Raw genomic sequence first — 23,173 nt, 5'->3', positions numbered from 1 at the left:
TGAGGGGAAAGGAGTGTCCATCGAGGGGTGCCCAGAGGTGGAGGGTGAGCCCCAGGGTGGACAGGCCTTTCCGGAACCTGGCTTCCCTCCTTCAGGGCTCTCCAACCAGAGCCGCCCAGGGTGGCTGCAAGGTACCTGCTGGCTTCTGAGAACTGCTATTTTTCTCTCTCCTCCCACACTAGTAGAGAGAGAGAGAGAGAGAGAGAGAGAGAGAGAGAGAGAGAGAGAGAGAGAGAGAGAGAAAGAGAGAGAGAGAGAGAGAGAGAGAAGAGAGCAAAAATGGAGAGAAGTTTCTGGAAACAGTTACAGAGGACATTTAGTCTCCTAAGCATTGTGTTAGCCAAGAGAATGAAACATCACCTTGGTAGTAGCAGGGGCTCTGTAGGAAGCCCTGGCAGGCTCTGGTCCTGCACTCCCCAGCCCTCTGCCATGCTATTCCTTGATCCCCCAGGCAGGCTTAGGACAGAAGGATCCTGGTGCTTAGCCTCGCTCTGCTGCTTAGAAGTTAGGCATCCAGAAGCCGGTTAATCACACTGGGCCTCTGTTTCCCTCTGTGAGATGTGAGCAATGACCTCTGTCCATGGAGCCGCCATTAGAGTCAAATGAGATGATTGTGTCCCGATGACGCAGGAGGTGTTGGATGAAGGTTAGCCTTCCCTCTGGTGCCCTTTTGCAGGTTTCTGCTTGTTTGGGACGCAGCCCCTCTTTCCAGCCGCCTCTCCATCCAGACTGCAGCCTCCCTGCCTCCCCTTCCCCGGAGCACCAGGCCTGGCTCACCTCTCTGCCCTTACAGTCAGCTGGGTTTGTCTGGTGTTTGCTTCCTGGGTATCGTCAGTGAGCCTGTCTGGGTCTCCCTTTACCCTTCTACACAATGAACACTAGATAGGTTCTTGTTGGGGCCGTGGTCACTGTGGGCTTTGAATAAATGCATACAAAGTAACTGGAGCGTGTCAGGAACTGCCAGAATCAGTGTGTGCGCACATATTAACACACTTGTATTTGTACACCTGCCTTCTACTTTTGGGTTTTGACATTTTTACCGGTGCCTTTTGACTCCTTGAGCCTACATTGAGTCTTCTTATTTCTGTAGATATGAAACTTTCTCCTCTCATGCCTAGAATATTGATTTAGCTGTTTTTGAAAGTCTTAGGGAGATATCCAGCACTGCTTCTCACATGCTCCCTGCAGGCAGTGCCCTGCTCTCTGCAATGCACACTCTCAAGAGGGGACAGAGTGTGAAAACAGATGCCCTTTGCCTATGTGCACGGCCACTTTAGCTGAACCATAATTTCAACCGCAGAGCACACAATAGGCAGAGCAAAAGCTCAGAGTGTTAAGCAATCACTCAGTTGTAACTGCAGGCAACCATTGCCTCTAAATTCTGGACTGAAGAACAGAGTTTGAGAATTAAGGTTTCTTATGCATAAGCTTGTGATAATTTTTGAGAGGTATCTGCCTTGTTTCCTTGTGACTCCCTCCAGAGCAAGGGCCACGGCTTAGTTACGGTTTCCACCAACACTTTGCCAGCCTCACAATGGTCTTGAGATCCACTCATTCATTCAAACATTCCTGTGCTTTGAGCCTGTGCTCCATGTTCTTGTGGCTGGATCCAGCAACAGACAGGACAGGCTGGCTCCCCCGTAGCGTCTGTATTCCGGGGATAACAGGCACACACGTACACTGAGAAGGTCAGCCTGTTTGAGCTCCCCCACTAAATGGCTGACCAGGGTGCTAAGAGCTGGGGCGGGTGAGGTTGGCAGGCTGTAGGGAAGTTTATGATGGGCAGTCATAAGAGGACAGGGACTTGCACAAACAAAGTCCTGATGACTAGTGTATAGGGAAGGCCACAAGAGAGCAAGGTGGCCTCAGGGATCCCAGGAAGGAGGTCAGGACAGGCGGCATACAGGGGAAGGACATGCAGTATGTTTTAGAATGGGGTTTCCAATGGTGCGCCCATGACATTCTGGGCAGGAAATGTTTTCTTGGGACCGTCCAGTGTAATACTGGCTGCTTAACAGCATGCCTGGCCTCTTGATGCCAGGACACTACCCTTTCCAAGCTCTGTCAATCAAAAATCTCTTCAGATACTGCTGAGCACCCTTTGAGTGTGCACAGCGGTGCCTTACCAAGGACCCTGGCTTAGAGAGGACATGATGGTACCTGCTGCTGGGCTGCTGTGGGCAGGGTGGATGGAAGCAGGAACCACTACTGGACAGAAGGACTCATTTTTGATCTTGGGTGACGATGATGCCCTTGGAAGGACAGTGGTTCACCATGTTGTGCTCAGGTTGTCCCCTGGGTCTCTACGGAGCTTGAGGAACCTGTCATATCTCATCTTGCCTGTGCCTCCAAGGTCACTCCAGGAGTAAAGCTTGGTGGACCACGCCAGCCCCCAGCCCCTGGCTGTTTCTGAGGACACTGCTTTGTGCAGCCTTTATTCTCGTCTGCATTTCAGTAAAAACAAAATACAACAGCAGCCTGTTGGAAGCTTGGGTGTGTGTGAAAAACGTTATAAGCCACTCTCCTGCTGTCACTACAAAAGCCACCACAAATTACACATACATTGTACATGTAAAACCAACCAGTCCACGGTGAAGCTCCAGGCCAGCTCAGGAGTCAAGGCAACACTGCTTGGAGACCCTGACAGTGCCTCTGTTTTCCCTCAAAAAACCCTGTCCCTGGCACTTAAATTAGCAGCGGAAAGACTCTGGATTCCAGAAGTGTGACTTGGCATCTTAGGGACAGATTAACCACTTGCATATCTACTCAGCGGGCTGGGTGCAGGGCTTCCAGGGATTGGAACACGGCTCACGCAAGTGTGGGTGCAGCAGGAATGGAGGCCGTGAGGGGAGGGGAGTGGGCAGGAGGAGGGTAAAGGTGTGAGCATGACAGGAGAGCATGCCCAAAGAGCATGTAAGGGAACACAGACAGCCAAGGCTGATGGTTGGCTTTTAGGAACTGTGTCATTTTTAAAATTACTCTTGAGGTCAGTCCCTCACTGGTGTTAAGTTTTGAAGCACTGGGCATCTTTGAGTATTCCACACTTGAAAAATTCCCTATTTTAACCCACCAATCAACATGGGATAAGGGCTTTTGATGCTAAAAGTGGGGATAGCCCTGCAGCTGAATCTACAGCATGGAAAACAGGACTGTGAGACACATTTATTTCTGGAGAAAAAGCCCTGAGATTTGGGCTGAATTCCTTTGGGAATCCTCCGTCCCTATGGAAGAGGATCAGCCATGCTTGGATGACATCCTCATCAGCTGCTGTGCTGCCTACAGTTTGGGGGTCAAGTGCGCGGGCTCCGTGTACACAGAGGCCAAACTAGTTTTCCTCCTCACCTTGTCCCTAGGGCCTGGCATGACTCCTGCCCCAGGCAGGTGCTTCATGAATAAATGAATGGGGGGCCTGCGACTACTCTGTCCCAGCCACTGTTTGGTCTTTGTTTAAAAGCAGCCAGTATTTGAAGCAGTGAATGGAGAGCCATGCCTGACACAGGTGAAAAGGCGGAAGCGTCCTGGAGAATGTGTACAGAGTCGAATGCTGTTAGATTAACAGCTGATGAAAAATAATTGCAGTGCGACAAAAGGATGCAAATGAGACCAGGCACACTAAGGAATGATCATTATCTTTATTCATACACACTTGCTGCCAAACTACAATTAATGTACCTAACAAAGCAAATCATGCAAACAAAGATTAGAGGTTATATAAATCGAGGAAAGCAATGCAGTAATTTACACATCCATTTCACCTGTTATATAACCAAATGTTAACTGACAGTTGAACTGCCTCTATGTTCTGTTCTTAGGTCCTTATACAGAAGGAAAAACTGTAATGTCTGCTTTTTTCTCTCCATACAAATTTGGGGTCTTCGATGGTGTTTTTCAATAAGTGCTTTAAACATGGCAGGGTTTTCAAAAAACAAAAAATATGCAGGAAAACCAACTTCAAATGTTTCTGATCATCTATAAAAGATATCCTGAAAGACCATCATAGTAAGGATAGGAGGTCAATTTTTAGAAAATCTCTAGACTCAAAATAGGAACCACCTTCCTGTGTGATTTTGAATAGTTCACTGAAACCTCTCAAAAAATGACATTCTTCCAGAAAGAACATTAACAGGAATCTACAAACCACCGCAGGAAGACAGACTCCTAAAGTTAAGCAGAGGAGACAAAGACACAGTTTTATCAGAAAATGCAAAGCTACCTTTGTTTCATTTTAGAAAAAAAGAAAAAAGGTTCTTATAAAGTGAACTGGTTGTCTGTTTTCTGAAAAGTAGGATTCCGTCTACCCACATATGCAATAGCTATGAAACAAGCTAGTAGGCACATTTTCTGCTGTTATTTCTTGGGATACTGAAGTAGTTCTGAATTGCCCAGGGCATCTCTGAATCTTCACCAAATGGGAGATCTGGGGATGGTGTAGGGAATCCTCTCACCAAAAGGTGGTCACAGAGCCTCACAGAGCAAGATAAAGGATGCCAGAGACCCAGAGCATGCTACCTAGGGCTGCACTGGAAGAGGGACAATACAGCCATCTTTCCTACAGTTTGAAAATGTCTAAACATCAGGCAATTATCCCCAGTGTCTATTAAAAATAGAAAGCTTCAACCTGCTGAGTTTCACCTGAGCTTGCAATTATTCTCATGCGGACGCTACAGCCCACCGACCTGGGTGAGTCTTGCAGTGGGAATGCAGGTCAGGCACGTTCTAGCTGACCCAGGCTGAGACTGTGATTGGAATTTTACGAAATTGTCATAGCTTCATTTTAAAAACTCATTTTAAAAGAATTATTAAAGTTTTCTATAAAAAGTACAAGTAGCCCTAATATGTTGTTCTATTGGAATTAACAAATTAATCTCTTCTTTTAGGATAAAAAAAATGTCTTTGGGACTTGTGGACATTATTGTAGGGTCACTGTAAGGCTGTCTGATGTCTGTGGCCTACATGATTGTTAACTAACAACTGATCACATAGATGAGAGGCACAGGGATCTGTGAACCCACCCGGAGTCTCTACGTCGCAGAATTGTTAGCATCATTTCTGGATGTCTGCCTTCACCCACATACAACTCATATAACTTTTCTAATTTTCTGGAGTTTTCTAACAGCATTACCTAGATTTGCTGCATTGGCTCAAAAGGAATATGATGGGACTGTAGACAGGTCAGTATATTTCAGAAACTGTAGCCCAAGCAGCTCAAGGAAAATGACTTTAAAATATTCCCCAACACTCCTGGCCAGGTTAATGTGTGTCCACTAATAGCCAGAGTGCCTTTCTGTATCCTGCCTGTGGCTATCCCTGGTCTTCATCCTTTGGGGGCCCCCGCTCAGTGTTCATCTCACAAGCCAGGCAGTCTGCTGTGCTCAGTAGGGGGTGGGGCCCTTCTGCCCTGGCGGGGTTATAAACAAGAAATGGTGTGATGTGTACACACAAGAAAGGAGGACTTCATGAGACCAAGGTGAGAAAATGACTGTCAGATGGTGTCACTTTCCGGAGGCTTTTAAAATCCTAACGGTCTCACTCTCCCTCCTCTGCCATACTGAGAAAACAAATTCCAGCAAAAAGCCTCCTACATCTGCTAAGTGGAAGCAGGTGGGCAGTGCAGTGTTAGCTGTTTTTGCGACTTCTCCTCCGTCCCTCCTGGGCAGCTGTAATGCTCTGCAGGGAGTCACACAGGAAAGGGTGGCAATAGCTGGCTCCCAGGCCCACTAGGTGGTCTGGCTCTGCCCAAAGAAGTGGGAACCATTTCAAGGAAGGGTGCAGCTTCTCCCAGCTGGTGAGGATGTTGGTGGCATTGAGGGGGAGTACTCCCTAAGGAGGAACAGACCGTGTCCTTGGCAAAAAGCACAGTCTTGAAGACCAGCTGTGACTCTGTCTGTACCAGTGTCCCCAGATGGGAAGCCCCATGGCCCTCTTATGCAAGGGTCTCTCTGGATGCACTCTAAACCTACTCTTCTCTGTCTCCTGGCCAGTTTAGCCCCAAGCCACTTTCTGCAACTCCAATGATGCCACAGGGATAAAAGAGAAAGGGATGATGAGAGGAGCGATCACTTTGGTTCCTGGGGTTTCTCAGTCACCTTTTGAATTACTTCTGCCTTGGAGGCAGGCCTCCTGTTATCCAGGAAGAGCTGGGCCTGACTCTGCCTTCTTCCACTCAAATCAAGCAATGGGTAACTTTGGACACAATGCTAAGAGCAGAGCTTGCAGCTCACTGGGCTACAGCCACAGAAGTTCTGCTGCTGGGTAGCAGCCACCTTCCAAGGGAAAACAATGTAGAACACCTTTGGGGGTCAAAGCTTGAAGGGTCCTGCACAAACTCAGATGTGCTAATTCTTGTCTCTAGGGCCTAGAAATGTATGCAGTGATGAGAGGCAGGTAGTCCCTGACCCTTCCTAAAGTCCCCAGCGACTGGACCTTTCAAGCCCCAGCCCACCCCCCATGCTAGCCTCCAGCAGAGTTGCTGAAGGCCAAACAGCAGGCCTTTCCCTGCTGTTTCATTTCATGCAAGGTCTGTGAAATTGGAAAATGGTATTGCATTTTATCAGTCATTTCTGTGGCTCACAGTCGTTAATGGTTATCCACATGAGTTAGTCTTCTGGGCTGGGCTGAACATATTTTTAAAGTATTAGCCTTTTTCTAAATTTAATATTCGATGTATAAAATAGGCTACCCTATGAACACATCCTCAGGCCCTTATTTTTACCATTAATCCCCCAATTCCACCCCACTTTGTTCTCCAATCTGTTTTCCCTTAAGCAGAGTGCTGGCCTCATGGTCAGGGTGCTTTCTTTGAAGACATTGTCACACATCCTCTAAGAATACAAGAGAGTTGAGAGGTGGATATATTTCCTAGAAGAGCAGAAATAATTTAAAGCTGTGTTTTGGCTATTGGAGGGAGAGCTCAAGCCCACTGTTTGCTTAAAATAAGCAGGCAGCTTGGCACACTGGACATGGTCATAGCGTGAGTTCCTCTTGGGACTTTCTTCACATCTTGGGGCTTGGCTGGGGTCAGTCTCGTTGCTGCTCCACCCGGAGTAAGGGGACTGACCTTTCTGTCTCTGGGCTTTTCCTACAAACAAATTCTTTTTCCCATTGGAGGGTTCTGAAGAGGACATGCCCTTAGAATGTAAGCTGACCAGCTGGACTGAAGGGATCAGTGTGTAAGGACCCCTTTTGAGTTTTAAAGTCTGAAGTCCATAAAAGATGACCCAAGAAATTGCTCTTTCTGCTCTGATCTATTTCCTACTCCATTTCTATCTCCAGTCAGGGATTTTCAGTAGAATGCAGGCCTCTTTTGTCAAAGGCCTGTGGTAAGTGCATTGTATGAACTTCAGGCGAACATCCAGAGAGTAAAAATGAGGAGCACTTAGCTGGGTGATGCTCTGGGAGGAAACAGAGCAGCTTTCTGTAAGGACCAACAGTTTCTTTCATTCTGACTTGTCTTTTGTGCTGCAGGAAATTGGTTCTTCTGAGGACAATGCATTGGAAGGATTTCCTGCTAAAGACATGCCCCTGGCAGGATGGGGATGACCAGCTCGAGCAACAGCCAGATGAGATGTGAAGCCTCTGAAAACCGCAGGGACTGACATGTGGGCTGTTTCACAAAGGCTACATCCTTCCGCGTCCAAGTACACATAGCAGGAAGGGGATTGCTCCATCCATGCTGCCCTCAAGTCTCCGACCATCACAGGTTAAAAGGAAGAACAAGACACGCAGACACGGACAGACAGACACACGCACAGCTGCTGTGACAATGCTACATGTACACAAACATACCGAGAGACTGGATTCAAACTCTTCCCACTGTCCCAAAAGGAAGAGGAACTCCAAGGAAAGAGGACATTAAAAAAACTAAGAGAGGCTCCTCTCAAAAATAAGCCCCACCAACAAAACTGATTTGCAGGTAGAATCAAATATATATCTATATACCTATATAGATATCTATGAAGATATATATAGTAAGAGCCTAATTAAACATGTAAAATAGCCATTCATTTTTGAAATTAGATCTACATTACAAAATTAATATATCTGATACAGTGTGCAGGGAAAGACGAAGAGGAAGCACAGCAGCAAAGAATTAAACTAAAACTTAATCATAAAAGCAGATACGAAACATAAACCTTCACAAATATAGCACAATTGTATCTTATAAAATTATTATAATACTCTCTTTATGCTTGATACGATTATATCAATATAGATTCACTTGGTATTAAGGTTTATTATAAACATGCAAAATCCATTGCATGATGCATTTGCAAAACATATTAAAATCCTTCTAGCAAGAAAACATCTTTCAGCTTGTAAGTATCCAAGTGTCCTGTTCTACAGAACCAGGTATGTCATTCAGCACAACTGGAAATGGGAACCCAAACTGTATTATTTTTCATCCCTAAGTGGATGTCAAGGGCTAAAGAAAGGAGGAAAATAAACCAATAGGTACTTATGCTAGAGTCAACATGTTAAGTTACTGTACAGCGTACTTCCATAAATGACACCACAGCCTATTAAATAAATAAGTAAAAAAACCCAAGGGGGATGCGAGGTGTACACTTCAGCTACTTAGGAAGGGTAACAACATAGGTACCAAAATATTCATGTGTGTGTGTGTGTGTGTGCGCGTGTGCGTGTGCGTGTGTGTGTGTGTGTGTGTGTGTGTGTGTGCAGGGGCAGGGGGTTGGCTAACAACACTCGTGAGTAGTGGCGTGATTACTGATGGCACCCTGGATTGAAGAATAATCTCCCAGAGATCAAAATGGACATACATACACACTGGTTTATCCTTGATCTGGAAAGATTTCACAAGCTCATTTAGCAAAATCCTTAGATGATTTGGCCTCTTAAAAAGAATGTGTCAAGATAGTTATCAATCAGTAGGGCAACAGATGAGAGATTCTCTCAACTCTCATTTGTAGTTTTCTTTCCTTTTCTTTTTTCTGTCTTTCACCGCTGGACTACTCTTTGGAAACAGTGATTAGGTTCATCCTGGCCTTTGAGACTCTAGGGTCTTTTTCCACTGAGGCAGAGGACAGAAGCGGTAGGCATCGCGAAGCCTCTCCCATCCCCAGTCCCTCTATGCTCACTCTCTGGGCTCCTTGCTCTTTCATTCCAAAGACATCTTGGGTGGAGGTCTTTCCAGTCCATTGAGCTGAACAGCTTCACTTTAACATCTCTGGTTAGGGGATCTTGATGGTGAAAATCCATAGACGGAGGATATGGAGAATATGTCAGATCGTACCAAAAAGGGGCAAGAGTCTGTTTGCTTTCTAGGAAGTGTTAACCTACAGCCAGGTGTGACTTCTACATAATTAAACTGGACACTGTACATTATGTCATCTTCCACTAAGACAATGTTCTTGGTTGTAAGAGAGAGACCCTGAAAAGTTGATCACGTGAACTAATGACCCTACAGATTTCAAGCCTCCATGTGGAACAAGACGTAGGCCGTGGCCTTCAAATTTTAGGATTAAGGATAATTTCCCATTGCTGGAGGCGGGGGTTGGGGGTAGGGAAGCATCTGCTCTCATTGGTGAGTTTCATACTGCACTCTGCAAGATCGGGTGCACAAATTGGGGGTTGACATATGAGAACCCTTCAAAATCAGACTGGTCTATATTAGCAATGACCAGCTGATCTGGTGGTGTTAAGACAGGCTGCCCTCGTGTGAAGAACTTGTCAAAGTTTTCGGCTCCTTTGCCACACTGTGGAGAAAAAAAAGAGGAAAGCTCAGTACATGTTATAAAGCCCAAGGAGGAGCTCTCTGACAGCACTTGGTGGGGAGGCGTGTGGTCTGGTGGGGCTGGTTAGGCAGGAAGATCTTGGAGGGCTTACAGGTCTATTGGAATCAGAAGCCAGGCAGAGCAAACAACAGTTACTTGATTGTAAATATTTGCATACATCCAGAATGAAAATCCCAGGTAGAAATGTATGTTGGCAGTAAGGTAGCAGCAAGGAGACAGCCTTTCTTATTTCACTTCCAGTTCACCAAGCAAGCCAAGCTACGAACATAAAAGTTGCACACACAGAGCCATCAGTCATGGCACCATGTTGAAAAGGCCAGGATGCTGGCTGGGAAGGCGGGCAGCTACTCCTGGACTGAGTGGGTCAGGATACTGCTCCATATCTGGCCCTTTGCAAAAGTATTTGCTACAAAGCAAAGGCTGCTTATCTTTGCCTTCCCGCTGGGGCAGTCTAGAAACTCAGAGCCTAAACTAATCTTAGCCAGTAGGGGAGAGGTATGGGGCAAGGGTGGGAGATGTGCTCTTGGGTGCCAAGGGAGTCCTGCAAGGGCTGATCAGTTGACAGACAGGGCAATGTGGTGCTCATGTGCAGTGTGGACTCAGACTGGAGATTTGCACAGGTGCTCTGGGGAGGCTGGAGAGGCAGAGCAAAGCCCGCTGTCTGTCTTGAATATTACTCTCCTCCAGGACCCACCAGCACCCTGTGCAAATTGGTGGTGGAAGCCAATGTGCCCTTTGATTGTCTCAGAAACATAGCACACAGCTGCACAGGGAGCACTACTGGGAAGGCTGAGTCCATCTGAGGGACTTTTCCAGCTCCCCGTAAGCGCGGCAGCAGATCACTCTCTCCAGGACCCAAGGGTGATCCTGAAATAAGAAGAGCTGGCACTTTAATGATGCTACTAATGATGATCTTTTCAAAGTGTTGCAAATTACTGCCCTTTTACTTACTGGTAATTCTATGAGAAATGTGAGTTAATTCTGAGCAAACATAAATTTAACTCACTCAGGCATTCTTGTGGCTGTAAAAGAGGGTAGCTCTAGGTAGACTATGAAGTGGGATCTACCTGATTTACTCATCTGTAAGGTAGGGAGAATAACTGTACCTCCCTCTCTGGGTTGTTATGAAGATCAAAGGTGCAGTTTCTCATAGAACTCAGCATGTGGTCAGAGTACAATACATATTGCTATGTTTTATAAGACAAGTTTAATCTTATGGGCTATACTTTCTCATCTTTCTCATACCTCTTCCATTTTCTTTCTTTTTTTTTTTGAGACAGGGTCCCACTACATAGCTTAGGCTGGCCTTGAACTCACAGTTCAAGCTTTGCTACAGGTTCCCAAGTGCTGGGATTACAGGCATGCATCACCTTGCCTGGCTTACCGCCATTATTTTCTAAGATCCTCTAGTTTCATTACAGATTCTGCATCCTTGGCAAAATAAAAAAAACTTGCTCCTAAGTACGTGTGAGGGTTTCAGGCAGGTCCTAAATTCAAAGTACAATCTTTGTAAGTAACAGCCTTCTTTACTGGGGTCATCTTTATTTTTATAAGCAACCATCCACTCAAAACCCCAGGGGCCTTTGTGCCACTGGGGGTTGGTGCGGGGAATGGGTAGTGGGGAGAGTTGTGTGTGCTAAAGTTGTTGGAGGGCTCATCAAGCCAATCTTCAGAGGCCACACTGACTATGAGACCTACTTGTCACAGTCCTGCCGCCCACAGATGGAACAGAAAGCTTCACTGCATTTCTATGATGCTTTTCTTTAGAAGAGGACAGAGCACTTCAAAGCAAAGATCAGTAGAAGCAGAATCTACAGTTCCCATCATCCTACATGCATATTCCATTCTGAACCACTGCAAAAGGCTCTTCAAGAAGTACGGAAGGGCACACTTCTACCCCGAACACTATTGCAGGATAATCAGGAGTGATTCATTGGATGAACAACAAACAGAAACTAGCTTCCACTGGGGCACCTCATTCAGATACTGTTGTGATGATGGAGACGGCTAAAGAAATAGCTCTCCTTGCTGAGGATTTAGCTCAGTGGCATAAGCGCCTGCCTGGCAAGTGCCAGGTCGTGAATTCGATCCCTGGTATCAAACAAACAAAACAAACAAACAAATAACCCTCTCCTTTTGAAATAGCACTGGTTCAAAACCAAGGAAGATTTTTTCCCCCTAAGGGACTCATTTTTGATTATCATTATTTGAGCAAGGGGCGCCACTGTCACCTAGTAGAGATCAGAATGTCACTAAACATCCTAAATGCACAAGACAGTTGCTTCCCAACAAAGATTTCTTGGCTCAAAAAGTCAACAGTGCTGCTGTAGAGAAAACCTGGGACATAGTTGTGTGGACTGTACTGTAAGGCTGCATAGGCCCCACCGTCAGAATGAAGGCAAATGGAGGAGCCCAACAGGGGAACTACAGGAACAGCTCTGTGTGGGAACGGGAATGGAGAAGCTGCAGAAGCCCAAGGCAAAAGCAGTGTACGCAAGTGTTACAGCCTCTGGGGAGCAGGCTTGGAGGAAAATACCCTTTTGGAAACTGATGAATCAATAGCTACTTCCTGGATAAATTCAAGTGAATCTATTACTGGGGCTTCCAGAGGCTGGCAATGTGCATCCTTAATAAGACACCATTTGTGCTTCTCTTGGTAACTCACTAACCATGCAAAGATGAACAAGAAGGAATTTCTGAGACAAAGTGATCAAAGAATGTGAATCCCTAAAAGGAAAGACAGGGCGAGCCATGGTAAGATGTGCCTTGGCTCAGTACATGTCTGTCTAGCTTTAGATTTACTGATTTGTTCTGAGAAACACAGGTCTGACCCTTTCCTTTGAGTACCATCTTCATGGCACTGCACTCACAAATCACCTTTCAAAGGGAAGTTTCCAAAAGCCACTGGTTTGCTGCCAAAGAAAAATCAAAAGCAAACTAAGAGGAAAGTTCTGAAAAATCTAAAAAGGGTATCATGTAGACATGAACATCAAGAAGGATCGAGATGTATGCTTGAGGATATCAAATTCTACAGTTTGTGTCCCAAGAAGGGTTATTCCAGGTTTCCATGCCTGTGAAATCAAATACTGTAGGGAGAGAAGCAAAAGTCCTCTGTGGCTAAAGTCTCGTGGTAGCCATGGCTGTGCTGATGGTTGCAGCACTAAGGGGAAACCAAGGGCCCCAGATCAGGGTAATCACGACTCTGTGGTCACACTGAGCAGAAATGCAGCTGTTGGTCTCCAAACCACTCACCACTGGACATACTCCTTTTCTTTCTCACTGCAAATCTCTCTGGAATTTTCCCCAACAGAGAGAGGAGAGAGGACAGAGAGTAAAGAGGGAGAGAGAGGGAGAAAGGGAGACACAGAGCGACAGGGACACAGAGAGAGAGGAAGAGGAAAAGAGAGAGGGAGGAGAGATCACATTTTGGCAAATGAAAGTTTTTCTTAAACTGGTTGCCTTAGATGAAGAGACCAGCAGCAAGGACAGGGCAAAGGCAAAGAATAAAAACTGAACCACTCAAATTCAGATGCATCAATGGTGGGACAAGAAAGGGCCATGAGTGTATCCTCGCAAGTCACAAAGAATACAGCCCTGATAAAGCTGAAGGCTGAGTCTGAAGAATGGATTGAGATCCCAGACTCAGAATGGCATCTTTCTTTGAGGGTGATTATACCAGAAAAGAAATCCTATACCCCTGGGAAAGGAACTGGGAGAAATACTATTTTTTTTTTTTTACCATTTATTTAGTACTGTGAAAAATATTGCTTCTTCTCCTGATGTGGAATATCTTTCAATGCTTTGAATATTAGCTCTCCATACCTCTAAGCAGAATTAGACCCAGGAAGAGACGACTTCCTTTGTTTTTCAAGATGTTCCTTTGAACTGCTTGTTTTTTAAGACGTTGTGGGTGTGGGGCTGGGATTTAGCTTAGCAGGCATAAGGGCCTGCCTTGCAAGCCAGGGGATCCAGGTGCCAAACAAACAAACAAACAAACAAAAACCCCACAAAGGTGTTATGTGGAAAACTGCCACAGTCCAGCACCACTTTAACAGAATCCTGGAAGTCAGGGGTCTCTGGATCCCTGGGAAAGACACACAGTAGATCTAACAGGTTACTATGTTTCCATACTATGTTAGTATGTTCTGCCTGCTACCTATGATCCAATTCTACACCTAACAATCAGCCTAATGGGCAGAGGGTCTCAGGTGCCATTTGGAACTGGGTAGAGAATAAAGGGAGACAGAGATGAAGGGGTTAAGGAACAGCTAGTGGATCGGTGAGTGAGCAAGGGAATGAGTGACAAATGAAGCCAGTCTGACAGCAGACATCTTCCTGATACTCTTCAGGAGAAAGCAGGAAGGTTATTACCACAGCCATTTGAAGGGCAGCCTCCATGGCCCTCTGAGCCTGTGGCAGTTCGGGTTGTTCACAGCCTCCACGTTCTAGGTCATCTGACACACACAGCATCGAAGGTAACATGTGAGCAAATCCCTGGGTGAGGCATGCCCGGTCGTCTTCACCTTCAAAGACCACCCACATCTTTTACCACCTGAGGGTTTGGCCAGCCAAGATGTAACGTGCATGGGACAAAAATGGAAGGCAAGAGGGTGCAGGAGACATCCCACAGCTGACTGGGCCATGGCACTGGCTCAGAGAAGGTCCCCTGGTACTCTCTGAGACGGGATGGCATTTTGTGTTCACTGGGCAGGGTTGACATCTGATGAAAGCAGGTGGCACCAAAGAATGAAGGACCAGACTAAGATCAAGAGGCCCAGGGTCCAGCTGTGAGAAATTCACTGCATCTCTCTGTACAGTAAAATGGGGCCACTCACCTTCCAAGGCTGAGGAACGTGAGGATGGAGGAATGAACATGTGAGAGACCTTTCTTAAGGAGGAGGCCAACAGAGACATAAGGCACCACCCATGTAGCAGTGTGAAAAAGCTGTGCAATCAATATTTGAGGGACGAACACTATTAATAATCTACTTCCCTATGTCTGGACTGAGGAATGACCTTTTGTCATTTTGACATCCCTTAGCCATTTGGCAAATGCATCAAGTAAGAACACGAACCCGGGAGAAATCAGGGATGCTTGTGATGAGGTTCGAAAGCATGGAGTATTGTGAACTCTGGGGGAGGCTGTGATAGCAGCACTCCCCATCCACACCCTGTGTGGCAAGCAAACCATTTCCAAGCCCTGGCATCCTGTGCCCTTGCATCCTGTGTCCTTGTGTCCTGTGAGGGTGCAGGAGAGACCGAGCTGCACTGCTTCCTGGTTGAGGCTTCCCTGTGGTAGCCCCACTGGGCACGGGCAATGCACATGGTGGGCTCAATCCTGCTCCTTAACTCAGTGTCTCGGTTGAACAGAATAAAACCCTACAGGCATAGAACATGAGTGCTTAAAAAGTACGACTGTTAGAAAGCAAAACCAAACAAAACTCAGTAGAGTGGGCAGAGTACAGAACAAATAAAGCACAAACGTGTTGTAAAATGACAGGAAAGAAAACACAGAAAGGTGGGAATGCCTGCTACAATTCTAGAGGCAGCACAATGCGCGTCTTTTCAGGGAGCTCTTAGACGCGTTTCAAGTCCCAGGGCTGAGGGAACCCGAGTACTGTGCTATACAATGGGGCATGTTAGTTAGAACGTCCCCACAGTCTCCATGTAGAACATAGACTGTACTCATGGAATTAAGTAACCAACAGAAGTGCGTGGGTGTGTCCTGCCTCGGAATTCCTGGGAGGTGAGGTCCACACTGTGAACCCCCAGGCAGGGGCTCTGACCACTGCTCTGCCCTCTCCGTGCAGGTCAGCATGCTCAGGGAGGGGTCTCCGTGCATGACCAATGCAAGCAGGAGCACACGGTGAGAGGTTAAGGCCAGGTTAGTCTGCTTGTTTAGTCACCCATGTTTTGGAAACGTGCTCACCGAAGGCCTCGATGCCCACTGAAGCCAGTGCATTTTGGTACAGAAAGTCTGGAGGATAAGAATGGACAGAGGAGAGGATTTGGAGAATAGTCAGTTCCTGGCCTTGGCACTCCAGAATTGAGAATGGCCAGGTAAGAATGCTGTGAACCCACTCGAGCTGACATGGTAAAACCTCTGCAGTACATATATCATTGTGTGAAGGATGCAGGATACAAACCATGGTACAGCCTCACTTACGTTTGTGCTCACACATGCATCTAACTTTCTAGAGGTTACAGGAAAGATCATGAGTAGTGGGATCAGTAGTTGGGGAAGGAGAGATACCTGTTCTCTATATCCTTTTCTGCTACTTTCTGTTTATTTCACCATCAAGAGATAGTGTTTAATAATAATAACTGTTCTAAGGGGACTAGAACCTTGCCCGTTTTATACTGGCATCACCTGTGCTCAGACCTCGAGATGGGCTGTTTGCTAGACAAAATTACACAGTATTTGCCTCATCTCTTGCTTTAGAGCACTATCTCAGAAGGGTCGGGTATGATTCAGAGAGGTGGGTTTTATTTATGGATGACACAGGCTGTCATCCCCGTTTCAGGAGTGCATCCTTGTGGGGGTACAAGCCATACACGGACAAGGGCAAAGGTTCTGACTTAGCACGGGCTCTTTCCTATGGAGTACACATGTGCTTTCTGCTCGGTCTTTCTTTGGATCATGTGCAGCTTCATAGGACTCAAGGTTCCTTTTCCAAGAACAGTACAATGCCCAACATGGTCAGGGACATTCAATTCAGACAAGCGAATCTTGTCAGTCATTGCAAGCAGCCCGAGTCAGACAGGGCTGCATTTATGTCCTCCCTCACCACTGTGGCCCCAGGGCTTGCAATAGTGCTACTTATTTCTATTGATTATTATTTTACATACCTCATTTCTTCCAAGTGCAAAAGTATTGGGGCAAATGATTAGCCAAGAGTAGGAAAAAGTGCTTGCTACTAATGAACCAAGTGAAAAACCAGTCTTGGACTGGCTTAAAGGCTTAAAACAAACCTACATATATCATGATGTGATTTATTGTAGTCTCTAACGGCTGCCTGGTATTTTACATTGTCAGCACGGTTCCCAAATCTTGAGAATCTCAGTTTTAATTAGTATCACCATTCCTAGCTCACTGGAAAGACCAAGAAAGTGAATCTGTTTGTCACTCAAGAGAACTGCTAATGCACCCGGGTATTGTATCAGTTAGACAGTCATGGCAGGGCCCCCCTCTTCTACCCGGATAGCTGCTGCCCTATACAAACAAATCTGCAGAGTAATTGCTCAAAGAACCCTGCATGTGGGTTGTCCTCATGTTTAGAAAATACACATGGAATTATACAGTTGTCAAAAGGCACAACACCTACAACTTATTCTCAAGTGGCTCAGAAAAGTGTATGTGTGTGTGTGTGTGGACACAGTCTCAGACAGAGAATGAAAAAAATAAAGTATAGCAGACACGATGAATTGTTAACACTTAGGGAATCTGGGTAAAGGGAATGCAGAAAGTCTTTGCACTATTTTTTTCAACTGTTTTGCAAGTCTGAAACTAGAAATCTCAAAATATTTTTTAAAGCACAAAAAGGACCATGGCACCAACTCTGACAATGAAATCATCATCAGACTCTCTAATCAAGCCAATGACACTGTGAAATACAGACAGCATGGCGACAGGAGGATGACTCCTGACTGCACTTCTCATCACAGTGGCGCCCACACTTGTCCTTAGTGGGCTCTTGCTGCAAGGATGACAATGTCCGGATGAAAGCTTTTTTCTTTTTCTTTTTTTTTTTTTTTCTGTCTTTGAGACAGGGTCTCCCTATGCAGTTCAGGCTGGCCTTGAGCTCACTTTGTAGCGCAGGCTGGTCTCGAACTCGCAACAATCCTCCCATCTCAGCCTCCTGAGTGCTGGGATTACAGGCGTGAGCCACCACGCCCAGCATTTTTTCCTCTTTCTTTTTGATAAAATAACTACAGTGATTTCCTGAGAAAGGCCGCTTCTGAAAGACAGGCCCACTTTTCTCTGAGAGTAGATGCTGCATACTTCTTCATGGTAACTTTATAAATTAATTCCTCGCTAATCATGGGAGTACAGTGACTGTTCTAGCTTACCTATGAACTTGCTATTCTGTTTCCTGGTGCCAATAGGTAGGATTTTTTAAAAGAAAAATCAACTAACTTTATATTTCTGGTATGTATAAAAACAGCTACTCCTCATGGGGAGGAGGAGAGAAATGTGAAGGTTTTGTGTGGTCGTTGTATTCACATAAATGATGAATTCAGGCTAAAATCCTGCAAGAGTCCAGGGGACACTGATCAGTATCTTGGAGCTTCCACTTCTCAGGCCACCCGCACCCTCTGCACTTGGGGCCATGGGAGGTGAGCAGACACTTCACTTCTCCCTTGAGCTGAAGATGAGCCTTTTCAGAAGCACTATGTTAAAAACTTCAAGTATCTTTCTCCATGGACTCTTCTGCACACTGAAGGGCCTCTTGTCAATGGTTTGGGTTTATTTCCAGGAATGACAGCCAGTCTGGGCCAATGCTACTCATCCTTGGAGCATCATGTTTCTTTGAAGTCCCCAACCCCTGCTTGGATCGTGCTTCTTTCACAAAGAAGCGGAAAGACTCACGTGGCTGCTCTGCTTTCAGGACAGCTCAGAACAGCTGCCTGCTTTGTCTTTGCTCTTGTACCAAATAAACCAGCGTATGAAAGGCTCTACGCTGCAAGTGATCATTCCATGTCCTAGTCAATCATTCGTCTTCACAATAGCACACCTGGCCTTTAGAGTGACTCTGGCCAGCTGCAGCCCTGCACACCTGATGCCCATCACTCTGTGTTCTCCTTTCTGTGTCCCCTTACACAGCATTCAGGCCGTGGCTGTGCAGATCCTGGCCTTAATGTCACTGGGAGATGGAAAGTCCCACGAGGGACCTCCTGGTGGGGCACAGCATTGTGAAGTGTCTTTTGCACAAGGATCTTATATTTTGTGAGGCACTTTGGTCAATGTCACTCTAACAATTGGTAAGCTGATTAAGAAGATCCCACACTGGGATAAGCCTGTAGATGTCCAGTGGTATTAATACCCTTATCCTCCTTAGGAAGCCAGTGATTCTGGAATAATCTATCATTTGGAGGTTCAAAAAACAAAAATAAAACAAAGATGATTGATTCCCAATTCTGCAAGCACAAATTTGGTATCCAGAAGTACTCAGCAAATAACTGTATACTTGAAGTCCTAGAGCTGGTATTTTACAATAAAGGTTCAATGCCACAGGACTGCATATGAGGACAGCTAACCACCCTCAATCCTGCAAACCCCAGGGAAATTGATTTCACCAGTGCCTGCTAGAAACCCAGCCGAGACAGACAAGGTTTGTCACCCAGGGCCCTGAAAGCTGCTCTGAGACAGGTCCTGGATCCAGGCTCCCAGGTATGTGAGGCTTGTGTTGCTGTATCCCTCTTTGAAATATCAGAACTGCTTGTCAGAGAAGGCTCAGCTCTGTATTGTATCTGTAAGCCCTTTGGCTTTTCAACCAGTGCTGGGTCGGTGAGCCGCTCTTTAGACCTAGAGATCTGGGAAACTGCATCCTGGAATAATGTTCCTTTGTGGTCAGTTCTGCCTGCTGCCTGGGTTTACCACAGCATCTCTGTGGCTCAGACAGAGGTCCCTTTCCTCTGTCCTAAATGTCCTCTTCAATTGCCTGAACTGTTTTTGGCATGGTAGTTTTGCTCCAGCATGATACCCTTTCATGAAATGGCCCTTACTTGGGACTAGAGCCAAACTCTGCTGCCAAGCACATTGCATGGAAGAAGGACCAGGTAAAGCAGAGCTCTGAGGTGGTTCTTTGCTGGCCATGCAGGGATCGGAACCTCCCACTTATCTCTTTGCCCCTGACTCTCTTCTGCCTTGCTTCTAACCTCTTGTGCCATCAGCCTGTCCCGCTGCCCCAGCTCCTGCCCTGTGTTTTTCCTGGCTCCTTCCTCTTTTGTGCACTGGCTGTCAGGTAGGAGGAGCTTGCTGTAGCCAGATGAGTTGCTCCCTCCTCTGGTTGGAGGTCCCCCAGGTCTAGGGCCTCTGTCTTCAGTTTTTGCTTCTGTTTGCATTTGGGGGCTATTTCTTTACTTCTGGAAGCAGGGTCTTGATAGGTAGCTTTAGCTGCCCAGTGCTGGGGCTACAGGTATGCGCCACTCACTGGGTGAGGTATGGGGAGGGTATTGTTTCTTTATGACAAAAGGCAATTTGATCTTTTTTAAAACATTTTAGCTAGCACTCAGTTTTTCCTACCTAAGAATCTAAGGTCAAGTCTCCATCCATAAAAAGTGGGAAATTCTGCAAATAAAGAATTTCTTCTGAAATCAAGGTGGGAAGAAACAGAAAAAAAGGAAGTGTGTTTTATGGTCAGTTTTGCTGCATCTCATCTCTTTCTGGAAAGTGACAGACAAGTGATGGTGCTTTGCTCAACCCCTGAAGCAGGCTTGGTACGCATCTCTATGTGTTTCCTGCAAAGCAGCAAGCTGTGTTTAGGAGGCTGTTGCCGACTTTCCACATTTAATTCAAGAAGACAAAGAAAATCCCTGCAGGAATTTTCTGCTGAGGTCATCTGCAGCACCGCTCTCTCTCTTCTCCCCAAACCTCCCAACTAGGTTTTGTGCCCTGAAAAAGGGAGTCCCCTGTGAGTTCCCAGCGTCCAAGCAGGCTGAAGACCAGGTGTATGTGGGGTGGGGGAGATACACAAGGGCCTATTTGAAATGCTGATTCAGGAGGACGTCACCTGCCTGATTAATTTTAGTTTGTTTTCAGTCTGTGCTAAAAATGTCTTAGGAAAATAAAGTCAAGCGGGCTCACCACCAGCAGTTTTATTCTTGGACCTGGGACATACAGGCACTTTTGATGAGGAAGTTGCTGCTCTGAGAACAAGACTGTGTTATCCAGGCAGTGACTCTGCTCCCCCAGGGGTCCCCCTTGGCCTGCTTAGGATGGGAGGCACCTGTCAGGGACAGCGTGGGGCAGGGCTAGCCGGGCGGATGCTTCTGACACTCACTGAGGGGTAAAGCAGCACTCCTCGCAGTCAGGAGAGGAAAGCACGAGGCCAGCAGCCCAGTGCTAGCCAAGCAGGGCGGGCTGAAAGCCGTGACTCCTGCAGCCCTTAGAGAGAAAGTACAGGGACACACAGGTGCCCTGGGCCCTGCAGAGCGGCAGGTGGGGTGCGTGAGGAGGCTGGCGTCCTGAGACACCCAGCCTACCTCGACGGATAGACCAGTAAGAAAGACACGCACTGGTAGCCATCAACTCTCAGAACCAGCTGCGGGGCTGCCACTGAGGAAGAGCGACGGTGTGGTGGGGAAGGACGCGGGCTCTGTCCTGGCTCCACAACCTCACTGCTGTGTGTCCTCCTGTAAATTACTCAGCCTCTCTGCACCTCAGTCCTCTCAACTGCAACCTGGGGACAATAATATCCTTCTCACAGGGGTGTGAGTCCTTATCAGTAAAGCACCGAGAACAGGGCCTGGCATGTAGTATTCATTAAATAAATGGCAGAAATGGGAATCACACAGAAGAAGCTGAATAAAACTGGCAATGTGGAGACTGGTGGGTGCCATGTGCTTGCTGTGGACATGGTAGCCACGTGGGAGTTGAGCCCAGAGCCTGCCTGTGATCTGGTACAGATGAATGTATGGATCAGGGGCCCAGCAGGGCAAGGCAAATCTAGGAAAGTCAAAGAGAGATGTGAGGGCTGAGTCCTGCCAAGGACCAAGGTAGGGAAAGGACTATGGCTGGGTGGGGTGTGGGTGTCCCTGGAGTCTGGTCCTCTGTGCTGTCCTGTTAAGTGCAGGGACTACAAGGCTCCCCAACCCCTGTCCTTATTCTCCAAAGCCAACAGGCATCCTGGCTGTTCAGACTCCAGGCCTGGAACTTGGCCATTTTCTTCAGCCTGCTAAAGCCAGGGGTTACTGACTTTCTTTCTTCCACATGAGGGGTGGGTAGGTCATAACCAGAGCTTGGGAAACCCGAAACACAAACTGCTTTTCTGGACTCACCACTTTGGGCTTGAACGGCGGCTGGATCTCTCTGTTCTCCAGCTTCTCCCAGTCAATCCTCCGGAAGAAGGCATGCTCTCTCACATCTCTCTCCCCTTCAGGCCCACAGCCCAGCCGCTTGGCTGGGTGTTTGGTCATCAGCTAGAGAAAAAGGAGGAAGAAAGCAGGTTGGACAACAGTGGAATTCCAGAGACAGTGTTTTCCTTTGGCCTGGCTCTGCCTCGAGCCTTGGTGGTGGAGGTGGTGGACAGTGTCAGGAAACTTACTAATAAGAAACTGCCAAATACAGCATGCCAAGGGGCACTTTGTTTTTCTTACAGTGGTTGCTATGATAAGGACAATGGAGAGCACTCTGAACCCTTGGCAAAATACAATGAGAAGAATTCATGTATTATCTGTTTTAGATCTGCTGTTCTACATGCATAGCTGGTAAGAAGCACTAGTAAGAGCACTAAAAAGTATACGTTCTGAAAGTGCAGGAGACCAGCATCACGCAGGACACTGTAACAAGCATCATAGCCTATTTACTGCCTGACAAAATGTTATCAATCAACACCTTATGGATTAGGAAGCAACAAGGCAGGTGGCCAGTTAATAAACACGCTACTACAGGATGGAGGGGCTGGCGCTGACTGTGAGCTCTTCAAAGGCAGACTCCGGGTCTCCTTGGCCTTTGAAAGACATGGTAAATGCTTTGCAAATAACTGAATTAATCAGAGGTCTAATCAGAAAATAATAATTCTAATCAGAAAATATTTTTAAAAAGTGTGCTGCATTCCAGGTCACCAAGTCTGAAAAGAATTTTGCAACCTAATATTTACCATTAAACTCTAGCCAAGTTACAACTAGCAATTCCATTCCTAAGCTTTTCCTGGAAAGAAATGTGTTCATACGTTTACCAAAACACAGGACCCAGAGGGTTCCCAAGAGTTGTATCTGTTACAGCCTCAAGCCAAAGTGGAAACACTCCCAGCACTGCCAGGAATGGGATGGTGCACAAACTGAGTGTGTTCACACTGTGAGCACCACATGCAACATGAATGAAGAAATCATACCACGGGCGGCAGCGTGGCCACACCTCCAACTGCCCTACCGAGGGAAGACAGCCAGGCCCAGGAGTGTGGCACACATGAGACCTCCTCTGTGCAGCGGTCAAAGGGGTAAGGCCCATCCTGTGGTCAGAAGTGGGGATCCTGACCATCTTGGGGATAGATGGGCTCCACAGGGCTTCTAGGGTTTCACCTCCTGGTCTCTTACTGGCGCACATTCGTTTTGTGAAGATTTGGTGCTTTGAACACCGATGGTTTGTGTCTGGCTCTGTAAGTACATTGCACCTCACAGACACAGAAACTAACAAAGACTAAATGCAGCAGAATGTGGCAGTCACCCTTTCCACTGCAGTGCTATGAAACGGACTGGAA

General features: G+C 46.7%; 1 protein-coding gene across 3 annotated transcripts in view; it reads right to left on the bottom strand.

The window, feature by feature from the left end:
* Nucleotides 1-3,613: 3,613 nt before the first annotated feature.
* The window catches only part of Prkca (protein kinase C alpha), a 413,537-nt gene continuing 393,977 nt past the window's right edge, over nt 3,614-23,173 (bottom strand). For 2 of the 3 annotated variants that reach the window (XM_063241821.1, XM_063241823.1), the window contains 3 exons: nt 21,753-21,893; nt 15,682-15,729; nt 3,614-9,713 (listed from right to left, as the gene is read on the bottom strand). In XM_063241821.1, coding sequence (XP_063097891.1) covers nt 9,549-9,713; nt 15,682-15,729; nt 21,753-21,893 — 354 coding nt within the window. In that variant the 3' untranslated portion in view covers nt 3,614-9,548. The remainder of the gene's footprint in view (nt 9,714-15,681; nt 15,730-21,752; nt 21,894-23,173) is intronic. The other variant, XM_063241822.1, reaches the window with a different exon arrangement.

The sequence above is a fragment of the Cavia porcellus genome, unplaced genomic scaffold (assembly GCF_034190915.1).
Source record: "Cavia porcellus strain 051 isolate PalLab524CR breed Dunkin Hartley unplaced genomic scaffold, mCavPor4.1 scaffold_32, whole genome shotgun sequence".
In the NCBI taxonomy this organism is placed as follows: domain Eukaryota; kingdom Metazoa; phylum Chordata; class Mammalia; order Rodentia; family Caviidae; genus Cavia; species Cavia porcellus.
Note: the sequence above shows the minus strand (reverse complement) of the source record. Positions and strands in the feature narration are given on the sequence as shown.